Source organism: Babylonia areolata, chromosome 23, assembly GCF_041734735.1.
Source record: "Babylonia areolata isolate BAREFJ2019XMU chromosome 23, ASM4173473v1, whole genome shotgun sequence".
NCBI lineage: Eukaryota > Metazoa > Mollusca > Gastropoda > Neogastropoda > Buccinidae > Babylonia > Babylonia areolata.
Window position 1 is genome coordinate 14,536,787 of NC_134898.1, and position 12,500 is coordinate 14,549,286.

Consider the following 12,500-nt stretch of genomic DNA (forward strand, 5'->3'; position numbering starts at 1 on the left):
TGGTGCTGACATCCTGGGCCTTGGAGTACTCGTGCAGGGCACGTGCAAACAGGAAGAAAGCGTCGTAGGCCAAGGCCGTCTCCGTCTGCGCGTCAAAAGGGTTGTACAGACAAGTTTCAGTGTTTGTTAGTTAGTGGTCAAGGTACCCACTGACGGAAAGGGTGTGGACGTAACCTTGTATGGTAATGAACAGACAGTTTCATTGCGTGAACAGTTTCAGTTTTAGTTAGTTGTCAAGGATACCAAGGAAAGCCTTGCAGGCGTCACCTCGTAATGTATGAACTTACATATTCATTGTATGAACAGTTTCAGTTTTAGTCAGTCTCAAGGTACCAAATGAATGAAAGCATGCAGACTTAACCTCGTGAGGTCTGCACATAGCATTTTCATTGTATGAACAGTTTCATATTTAGTGTCAATGGTACCAAGGAAAGCCTTGTGGCCTTAATCTCGTAAGGTATGAACATACATTTGCACTTAGCGCACGTAAAAGAACCCACGGCAACAAAAGGGTTGTTCCTGGCAAAACTCTGTAGAAAAATCCACTTCGATGGGAAAAACAAATAAAACTGCAAGCAGGAAAAAATACATTTTAAAAAGGGTGGCGCTGTAGTGTAGCGACGCGCTCTCCCTGGGGAAAGCAGCCCGAATTTCACACAGAGAAACCTCTTGTGATAAAAAGAGAAATACAAATACATTTTCATTGTATGAACAGTTTCAGTGTGTTAGTTGTCAAGGATACCAAGGAAAGCCTTGCAGACTTCAACTCGTAATGTATGAACATACATTTTCATTGTGTGAACAGTTTCAGTTTTAGTCAGTCTCAAGGTACGAAATAAATGAAAGCATGCAGACTTAACCTCGTAAGGTCTGAACATAACATTTTCATTGTATGAACAGTTTCATATTTAGTATCAATGGTACCAAGGAAGAGCCTTGCAGACTTCAACTCATAAGGTATGAACATAATTTTCATTGTATGAACAGTTTCAGTTTCAGTCAGTCTCAAGGTACCAAATGAATGAAAGCGTGCAGACTTAACCTCGTAAGGTCTGAACATACATTTTCATTGTGTAGAACAGTTTCAGTTTTAAGTGTCAAGGATACCAAGGAAAGCCTTGCGGCCTTAATCTCGTAAGGTATGAACATACATTTTCATTGCAGCATGAACAGATTCAGTTTTTGTCAGTCTCAAGGTACCAAATGAATGAAAGCGTGCAGACTTAACCTCGTAAGGTGTGAACATAATTTTTTAAAATTTTTATTGTATGAGCAGTTTCAGTTTTAGTGTCAAGGATACCAAGGAAAGCCCTGAGGACTCAACATCGTAAGGTCTGAACATACATTTGTTTTCAAAACTAAAGAGAGAGAAAAAAAAGTAATAAAGAAACAAAAATAAAAGAGGAAAAAAACGTAAATACAAAAATAAACACCTTCCCAGAAGAGAACACAGCAAAAATGGAGGAGGCGAAAGAGGAGGAGGAGGAGGAGGAGGAGGAAAGCGTAGATGTGGAGTGATGGCCTAGAGGTAACTCGTCCGCCTAGGAAGCGAGATAATCTGAGCGCGCTGCTTCGAATCACGGCACAGTCGCCAGTATTTTCTCTCCCTCCAGTAGACCTTCAGTGGCGGTCTGGACGCTAGTCATTCGGATGAGACGATAAAGCGAGGTCCCGTGTGCAGCATGCACTTAGCGCACGTAAAAGAACCCACGGCAACAAAAGGGTTGTCCCTGACAAATTTCTGTAGAAAAATCCACTTCGATAGAAAAAACCCAAAACAACAAAACACACACACACACACACACACACACACACACACACACACACACAAACACAAAACAAAAAAAAAAAAAAAAAAACAAAAAACGCATGCAGGAAAAAAAAAAAAAGGTGTGGGGGGTGAGGGGGGTGACCTCTCAGTGTAGCGACATGCTCTCCCTAGGGAGAGCAGCCCGAATTTCACACAGAGAAATCATTTGTGACAAAAAACAAAAAAAAAGTAATACAATACAAAGCTTGCGGACGTAACAACGTAAGGTATGAACATACATGTTTAGAACACACAGAGAGAGAGAGAGAGAGAGAGAGGGGGGTGGGGGGAGAGAGAGGGGAGGGAGGAGGGGGGGATAAAGAAAAACAAAACAAAACCAAAAAAAACCCCGTAAATACAAAAATGAATACCGTCTCAGGAGAGAAAAGAGAAAGGATGGAGGTGGAGGAGGAGGAGGAAGAAGAGAAGAAGAAGAAGAAGAAGAAGAAGAAGAAGAAGAAGAAGAAGAAGAAGAAGAAGAAGAAGAAGAAGAAGAAGGAGGAGGAGGAGGAGTCGTAGTAGTAGTCGTAGTAGTAGAAGAAGAAGAAGAAGAGACATCAGTAGCAGAAACAGCAAAACTCTCACATTCACCAAATTACTAAGTTGAACATAACCAGGCACCTTTCATTAATTCAACAATTTTTACTACTGACATGAGGTAAAAAAAAATAAAATAAAAAAAATAAAAAGCAAAACAAAAGCATCCAACACGACTGCTAATATGCAAAATATGAAAAGAAAATAACGACAGGTCATACAACCATGCAGGTCAAAAATAAGTTGACAAGCTTGACGACATCTTTATTGTTTGTAAAGAATGCAAAGGCTGCTGCTGTTACTACTACTACTACTACTACTACTACTACTGCTGCTGCTGCTACTACGACGACGACGACGACTACTGCTGCTACTACTACTACTACTGCTGCCGCTGTTGTTGCTACTGCAGCATTACGCTACTGCTGCTGCTTACTAAAAAAAACAACTACTACTTCCACTATTACATCATGAAACGTTAGTTATTCCCATCCAATGATGTAATTATATTTAAAGGAAAACAAAACAAACAAAACAAAACAAAGCGCAAGGACATGTCCCCGAGCAACAAGAGTCACTGACTCATTACATAAAACAAGAGAAACAACTACAACAACAACAACAGAACAAAAAAAAAAGTAATAAACGCTAGACTGAATGTAGAGAGCACCAACAACAATCATGAAAAAAAAAAGAAGCAAACAATTAAAACAAACCAAAACAAAACAAAAATAAAAGATAATAAAAACTACAACAATGAACTACATGCAACAGTGGCTGTCAACAGCGAGTTAAAAAAACAAAATAAGTTCAGCTATCAGCTGAGATAATAATGTAGAAAATAAAAGACGAAAGCAACACTGCAAGCAATGAGGGGAGACAAAAAGCACACACAGACACACAGACAGAGAGAGAGAGACAGACAGACAGACAGACACACTGACACACACAGACACACAGACACACACACGCATACAGAGAGAGAGAGAGAGCTAGAGAGAGTGAGAGAGTAGACAGACAGACAGACAGACACAGACACACACACAGACACACACAGACACACAGACACACACACACACACACACACACACACACACACACACACTGCACGCGCATCAATGGCAACCATGTCAATCAAAAACAAAAAAAAACTACATTGAATACAATCCACGTGATAAAAAAAAAAAAAAAAAAAAAAAAAAAAAAAAACTACAACAATGAACTACATGCAACAGTGGCTGTCAACAGCGAGTTAAAAAACAAAATAAGTTCAGCTATCAGCTGAGATAAGAATGTAGAATATATAAAAAAAAGACGAAAGTAGCACTGCAAGCAATGAGGGGAGACAAAAAGCACACACAGACACACAGACAGAGAGAGAGAGAGACAGACAGACAGACAGACAGACAGACAGACACACTGACACACACAGACACACACACGCATACAGAGAGAGAGAGAGAGAGAGAGAGAGAGAGAGAGAGACAGACAGACAGACAGACAGACAGACACACACACACACACACACACACACACACACACACACACGCATCAATGGCAACCATGTCAATGAAAAACAAAAAAAAGTTACATTGAATACAATCCATGTGATGTAGCACACACACACACACACACACAAAAATAATATAGCAAAAAAAATAAAAAAAACACAAACAAACAACAACAAACAAACAAAAAACTACAACAATGAACTACATGCAATAGTGGCCGTCAACAGCGAGTAAAAAATAAAATAAAATAATAAGTTCAGCTATCAGCTGAGATAATAATGTAGAAAATAAAAACGACGAAAGCAGCACTGCAGGCAACGAGGAGAGTCAAAAAGCACACACAGACACAGAAACACACAGACACACAGACATACACACACACACAGACACACACACACACAGAGACACAGAAACACACAGACACACACACACACACACAGAGACACAGGCACACACACACACACAGACAGAGACAGAGACAGAGAGAGAGACAGAGACACAGACAGACAGACAGACAGACAGACACACACACACACACACACACACACACACACACACACACACACATACTGCACGCGCATCAATGGCAACCATGTCAATCAAAAACAAAAACAAAAAAAAGTTACACTGAATACAATCCACGTGATGTAGCAAAAAAAAAAAAAAAAAACAAAAAAACAAAACAAAAAAAAAAAACCCAACCAACCAAACAAAAAACATCAATTAACTTCCACACCCCCTACCAACATCTATCAGCAATGTGCTGATGAAAAATAAACTGCTGATGACGAAAAAGACTCTCTGTCCACTTAATGAGGTAAGCTAATTGCCTAGCTTCTCACGGGAGCGGAAAGTATGTTTTATGGAGAAAGCTTGAGGCCATCCTTTTATTTATTTTTTTTTATGGGGGGTCGGGGAGGGATGGGCCGTGAAGCGGGCGAGGGGAGGGGGGGGGGCGGGGGGGGGGGTGAGGGGGAGCGTGGGGGAGGAGGGGAGCTAGGGGGGATGGGGGGAAGCGATTTGGTTTGTTGCTTCCTGCATTTGGTTCGCTACCTTACTGCTGTGTTCGCTCGTTTGATTCAAAGGAAACCTTACTTGACATGTTTCCATACAGACACAGAGACAGACGCGGACACACACACACACACACACACACACACACACAAACGCGCGCGCGCGCGCACTCACACCATAATGCACGAACATGCACACATGCTCATAAGGTTGAACACCTGCAAGAGCACACACACACGCACACTCAGATCCAGCACCCAAACCATGGAGATTGGGGGAAGGAGAGAGCGAAACAGAAACCTTAGCACGGAGAGAGAGAGAGAGAGAGAGAGAGAGAGAGAGAGAGAGAGAGAGAGAGAGAGAGAGGGAGAGGGAGAGGGAGAGGGAGAGAGAGGGCAGATAGAGAGAGAAGCAGACAGAGCGAGACAGAGAGGGAGATGCAGAGAGGGAGAGAGACAGACATACAGAGAGAGAGAGAGAGAGAGAGAGAGAGAGAGAGAGAGAGAGAGAGAGAGAGAGAGAGAGAGAGAGAGAGAAGAGAATGATACATACGCATACTCACACGAACACACACACACACACACACACACACACACACACACACACACACACACACACACGCACGCACGCACGCACGCACACACACACACACACACACACACACACACACACACACAAAAGACGCTCTCCTTATGAAGCCCCATGATAGAAAATTATATTATGTGAGGAGAAAAGAACGGAGGACAAATCTTTTTTTCTGGGACTTTTCCATATATTTGTTGTTGTTATTGTTCTCTCTTGAGAGACTGCCCTTCTTTTCTTGGAGTGGTGCCACGAAGGCCAAGATATAATTTGTGTTATATATATATATATATATATATATATATATATATATATATATATTCGGATGAGACGATAAAGCGAGGTCCCGTGTGCTGCATGCAAAAGAACCCACGGTAACAAAAGGGTTGTCCCTAGCAAAATTCTGTAGAAAAATCCACTTCGATATGAAAAAAAAAACAAAAAACAAAAAAAAAAACACTACAGGCAGGAACAAATACATTTTTTAATATGTGGCCACGACGCGTTCTCCCTGGGGAGAGCAGCCTGAATTTCACACAGAGAAATCTGTTGTTGCAAAAAGAGTAATACAACATAGAGACAAAGAGAGAAGGGGAAAGCTATAGACAAAGAGGGAAAAGAAAGACAGAGACATAAAATAGCAGACACACACACACAGATGATTATATAGAAAGCTGGCAACGATGGTGTGTGACTAACTGAAATGAAGCTTTATAATAACAATAATAATAAGAAGAAGAATGGATACTTATGTTGGACACTATCCAGAAATCTGCTCTAGGTGCTTTACAAAAACGCTTTGTTAACATAAAACATTACATCTATGTTACATACACACACCAAAATGTGACTACACACACACACACACACACACACACATACACACGCCCGCGCGCGCGCGCACGCATGCACACACACACCCATACACAAACACACACACACACACACACACACACACACACTGCATACATACATTTTAACAATACATGTGTATCAAACAGCTACCCTAACACATACGCACACATAGGCAGGCACAAACCTACATAAACTCACACCGAAATACTTTTTTTTTCCCCGAAAACAAAAAAAAATACACATTCAAATAAAACAATAAAATTAACAAAAAACAGAATACTCTCATAAAAAAACACAGATCCAAAGCCAAGCTTCACTTACACCGAACTTTTTTTTTTTTTTTTTTTCGAAAACAAAATAATAGACATCAAAATAGAACTAACAACAAACAGACTACTCGTACAAACACTGATCCAAAAGCCACACAAGACCAATCACCCACCATCAGAGTTTCTGTGTCATTGGAAGCGCCCTGTCGCCGCGTCCCACAGAAAGCATTAAGAACAGATTCCAAACAAAAAAAACAAAAAAAAAAAAACCAGTGAGTCGTGTTCTCTCACATATTCCTCAAATGAAAATCGCGAAACACTAGTACGCTAATCTCTCAATTTGAGACCTAAGATGGGTATAATTATCGCGCCCTGTCGCCGCGTCCCACAGAAAGCATTAAGAACAGATTCCAAACAAAAAAAACAACAACAAAAAACCAGTGAGTCGTGTTCTCTCACATATTCCTCAAATGAAAATCGCGAAACACTAGTACGCTAATCTCTCAATTTGAGACCTAAGATGGGTATAATTATCGCGCCCTGTCGCCGCGTCCCACAGAAAGCAATAAGAACAGATTCCAAACAAGAAAACAACAACAACAACAACAACAACAAAAAACCCAGTAAGTCGTGTTCTCTCACGAATTCCTCAAATGAAAATCGCGAAACACTAGTACGCTAATCTCTCAATTTTGAGACCTAACGATGGGTATAATTATCGCGCCCTGTCGCCACGTCCCACAGAAAGCATTAAGAACAGATTAAAAAAAAAAAAAAAAAAAAAAAAAAAAAAAAGAAAAGAAAAACAAACCAGTGAGTCGTGTTCTCTCAAGAATTCCTCAAATGAAAATCGCGAAACACTAGTACGCTAATCTCTCAATTTGAGACCTAAAGATGGGTATAATTATCGCGCCCTGTCGCCGCGTCCCACAGAAAGCATTAAGAACAGATAAAAAACAAAAAAAAACAAAAAAAAAAAACAAGAAAAAAGAAAAAAAAAAAAAACAAGAAAAAAAAAACAGTGAGTCGTGTTCTCTTAAGAATTCCTCATATGAAAGGTGTGAAACACTAGTAATCTCCCGTTTTGAGACCTAAAGATGGGTATAATTATCGCGCCCTGTCGCCGCGTCCCACAGAAAGCAATAAGAACAGATTCCAAACAAGAAAACAACAACAACAACAACAACAACAACAAAAACCCAGTAAGTCGTGTTCTCTCACGAATTCCTCAAATGAAAATCGCGAAACACTAGTACGCTAATCTCTCAATTTTGAGACCTAAAGATGGGTATAATTATCGCGCCCTGTCCCGTATGAAATAAAAATTCATCATCATCGTCATCATCATCATCATCATCATCATCCAGTTGACGGCCACAATCGTTATGTCCATTACTCTGCCGCGACTAGAGGGTTGCGTGGAGATAGAAATTCTGTCGTATAGAAAAGATAAAGAACTATACAGATGAGGAAAAACAAAGTTAACATTACACCTACTGTATGTGGGTTTGTTTTTTTTTATCAGCAGACTTTTCGCTCTTCACTCACTCAGGGGCTAGCTGATCCCAGTCCTCCAGAAGGGAGGGATGCCCCCCCCCCCCCCCCCCCCCCCCCCCAAAAAAAAAAAAAGAGAGCAGGGAGGTATTTGGGAGGGGGATTCCAAACTAGAAAAAGACAAGTGAGTCGTGTTCTATCAAAAAAAATTCTTCGAATTAAAAGTTGCGAAACACTAGTAACTCCCTGAATCTGAGACGTTCAAGATAGGTAATTATATCCAGTCTTTACCGATACGAGAGCCGCTGTTTCCGTTTCCCAGGTCTAATCGAGAAGGGTCGAATCGTGTTCTTAGTCGTGTTTGATTTCAAGCCAAACTCTTGACTGGAGAAATTAGAAAGGTGAATTTCACGCTACAAGTCATTTTTCACAATTCCTGCAATGCAAGACATAGGGGGGAAAATCTACGTTTAAATGGACCACATAAATTACCCACTGAGAATTATCGTTTGTCTCGTGTTTGACGGGCGCAACAGCCGAGTGGTTAAAGCGTTGGACTGTCAATCTGAGGGTCCCGGGTTCGAATCACGGTGACGGCGCCTGGTGGGTAAAGGGTGGAGATTTTTACGATCTCCCAGGTCAACATATGTGCAGACCTGCTAGTGCCTGAACCCCCTTCGTGTGTATATGCAAGCAGAAGATCAAATACGCACGTTAAAGATCCTGTAATCTATGTCAGCGTTCGGTGGGTTATAGAAACAAGAACACACCCAGCATGCTCACCCCCGAAAACGGAGTATGGCTGCCTACATGGCGGGGTAAAAACGGTCATACACGTAAAAGCCCACTCGTGTGCATACGAGTGGACGCAGCAGAAGAAAAAGTCTCGTGTTTGGTCAACCAGGACCGAACAACGGGTGAGTGAATTGTTGATAATCAAAGACAATGTTCAGCAGTCCGTGAAGCAAAACTGATTTCCATGTTTTGACAGATACAGCACGACACTGCTTAGTACATAGGCAACAGTCTATATTTATGATGACTGCATTGTCGTCTTGCACCTGCAACTCTTGGATCAATCAGATATATAATTAACCCCCCCAAAAAGATGTTATCAGAAAGAAGAAATTGAAATACCCTCATCATTGCATTACTTATCAATTTGAAAACAAAAGTGGATTTTGATCGGCTATAAGTCAAGGAGTTGATTCACCGTGATTTCATTGTCTTGTTTTTACATTTGCTTAACCCTTTCATCGCCATCGCCAAGCTCGCATTTATGCACAGGCGTGGTAGAGGACCCATGTCACTGAAAGGTGACCATTCATTGGTCTGTTATCCATGAACCTACTGCTCTTAATGTTCGGTGGTAGGATAGGCCATATTTTCTATACATCGCAGGGGGAATCCCCAGCTATTTTTAGCCACTGTCTTTTCTGTGTTTATACCAAAAGGGAATTTTGTACTCTAAATTGACTGGCGGTGAAAGGGTTAAAATCAATATGATCCGGCTAAGAAATGTAATTGACTGTAATTCCATCATTATTCCTCCTCTTCTTCTTCTTAACATTTGAGCCTCTGCCATAAACCGAGAAACAGCCTGTTTTTATATCATCTGAAAGTCCAGTTTCTTATATATATATATATATATATATATATATATATATATATATATATATATATATATATATATATATATATATATTAGCCATGCAATTCTACGTGTCTATTCAAGAGGGGGGGTGGAGGAGGGGGTGGGGGGGGAGGGGTACTGTTCTCACCTCAATTTCAGAATATTCCATGAGCGGGGAGTTCACTCCTCTCTGAGACAGGAGCAGCCACTCTGTGCGAATGCTGACCACAGTGGGGTTGTCCGGGTCGATCAGACGGTAGGCCGTGATGTTGGGCCCACCGTGACGGAAATCATCCAGTTTGACTAAACCCAGGTCCTGTAAGACGATAATAATAATAATAATAATAATAATAATAATAATAATAATAATAATAATAATAATAATAATAATATAATAATAATAATGACGATGATGATGATGATAAGAAGAAGAAGAAGAAGAAGAAGAAGAAGAAGAAGAAGAAACAAGAAGAATGACAATGATTATGACGATAATCATCACCATCACCATCACCACCATCATCATCATCATCATAATAATAATCACAATAATCATAAAAATCATATTTGATATATCTGAGCGCGCTGGTTCGAATCACGGCTCAGCCGCCGATATTTTCTCCCCCTCCACTAGACCCTTGAGTGGTGATCTGGACGCTAGTCATTCGCATGAGACGATAAACCGAGGTCCTTTGTGCAGCATACACTTAGCGCACGTAAAAGAACCCACGGCAACAAAAAGGTTGTTCCTGGCAAAATTCTTTAGAAAAAAAAAATCGACTGCGATAGGAAAAAACAAATAAAACTGCACGCAGGAACAACCCCCCCCAAAATGGGTGGCGCTGTAGTGTAGCGACGCGCTCTCCCTGGGGAGAGCAGCCCGAATTTCACACAGAGAAATCTGTTGTGATAAAAAGAAATACAAAATACAAAAATAAAACAAAAATATATCGAGAGAGAGAGAGAGAGAGAGAGAGAGAGAGAGAGAGAGAGAGAGAGAGAGAGAGAGAGAGAGAGAGAGAGAGAGAGAGAGAGAGAGAGAGAGAGAGAGAGAACGAACGAACGAACGAAATTGTTTTAATGAACTTTGGCCATGGACCACAATTCAAAACCAGGGGACTGGAGGTGGGCATGGGAAGGGGTATTATAGCACTTGAATAGATGACACAAGAGAGAGAGAGAGAGAGAGAGAGAGAGAGAGAGAGAGAGAGAGAGAGAGAGAGAGAGAGAGAGAGAGAGAGAGAGAGAGAGAGAGAGAGAGAATTGAAACGAAAGTTTTATTCAGTACAGGTCACAGCCCCTTCTGAAGGGGATCCAAACATAAATACGACATTTGTAACGAACAGACGGGCGCAACAGCCGAGTGGTTAAAGCGTTGGACTTTAAATCTGAGGGTCCCGGGTTCGAATCACGGTGACGGCGCCTGGTGGGTAAAGGGTGGAGATTTTTACGATTTCCCAGGTCAACATATGTGCAGACCTGCTAGTGCCTGAACCCCCTTCGTGTGTATATGCAAGCAGAAGATCAAATACGCACGTTAAAGATCCTGTAATCCATGTCAGCGTTCGGTGGGTTATGGAAACAAGAACATACCCAGCATGCACACCCCCGAAAACGGAGTATGGCTGCCTACATGGCGGGGTAAAAACGGTCATACACGTAAAAGCCCACTCGTGTGCATTCGAGTGAACGCAGAAGAAGAAGAAGTAGTAACGAACAAAGAATACTATATGTACAGGCAATTATTATTTTTTTTTTAAGTTGACAGATACTGAAATCAGTGCAGTGTCATAAGCAAGCATTTAGAAGCAGCTATCTTATTTTGAACCGCATTAGCACGCCTCTTAAAGGTTTTATACAAATATGTGGATAAATTCTTCACTATTTTGGTATTTTGATTTGTCATCAGCAAGGTAACGTGAATGAAAGAGACATGGGTTTATCCAAATTTATTTTTTAGGAATGTATTCTATCCCAGAGAGAGAGAGGGGAGGGGGGGGGGGGGAAGGGGGGGGGGGGGGGGGGGGGGGGGCAGGGGGGGGGGGGGTTGTAGACACAAAGTAAAACTGACTTACCAAAGTGGTAAAGAAGTAATGGAACAGCTCCGATATCATGTTGACTTTAAGAGCCTGCAACACAGAACAACAATAATACAGTGATGAAACATCCCTGGCAAAGGCAATCATGCGGTGTCAAAATCACACAGTATAAAGATGGAATGATATCTGGAACCTTACATTCAAAAAAAAAAAAAAAAAAAAAAAAAAAAAAAAAAAGAGGCAAGGCCTTCAAGACTCACTTGTGATAAATTAAGTCCCCTAGCATTAATTACAGAGTAATTTCCCTTTTTTTACTATCTGCACCAAAACGTTTGCAAAATAAATAAAAAAAATTCCATGCTTAGCAAAAGAAGTTCCTGTTTGAACAAAAAATGATAATATTGACTCCTCTTGTTGTTGTGTCAGAATAAGAGGTTAAAGTGCCAAGTTTAGAGAATACAAAAAATATAAATATAACAGTAAATGCAGTTTGCATATAATTAGGCTTAAAAATTTGTTTTGTGTGTGTCCATCCCAGAAGTGCAATATTGTTTTAAACAAGATGACTGGAAAGAACTGATTTTTTCCTATTTTTATGCCAAATTTGGTGTCAACTGACAAAGTATTTGCAGAGAAAATGTCAATGTTAAAGTTTACCACGGACACACAGACACACGGACACACACACACACACACACACACACACACACACACACACACACACACACACAGATAACCGAACACCGGGTTAAAACA

At 40.9% G+C, this 12,500-nt stretch overlaps 1 protein-coding gene across 2 annotated transcripts in view; it reads right to left on the reverse strand.

The window, feature by feature from the left end:
* The window catches only part of LOC143298236 (glutamate receptor ionotropic, kainate 2-like), a 273,893-nt gene that overhangs the window by 89,096 nt on the left and 172,297 nt on the right, over positions 1-12,500 (reverse strand). For both annotated transcript variants that reach the window (XM_076611042.1, XM_076611041.1), the window contains 3 exons: positions 11,781-11,834; positions 9,854-10,021; positions 1-85 (listed from right to left, as the gene is read on the reverse strand). The exon at positions 1-85 is cut by the window's left edge and continues 68 nt beyond it. In XM_076611042.1, coding sequence (XP_076467157.1) covers positions 1-85; positions 9,854-10,021; positions 11,781-11,834 — 307 coding nt within the window. The remainder of the gene's footprint in view (positions 86-9,853; positions 10,022-11,780; positions 11,835-12,500) is intronic.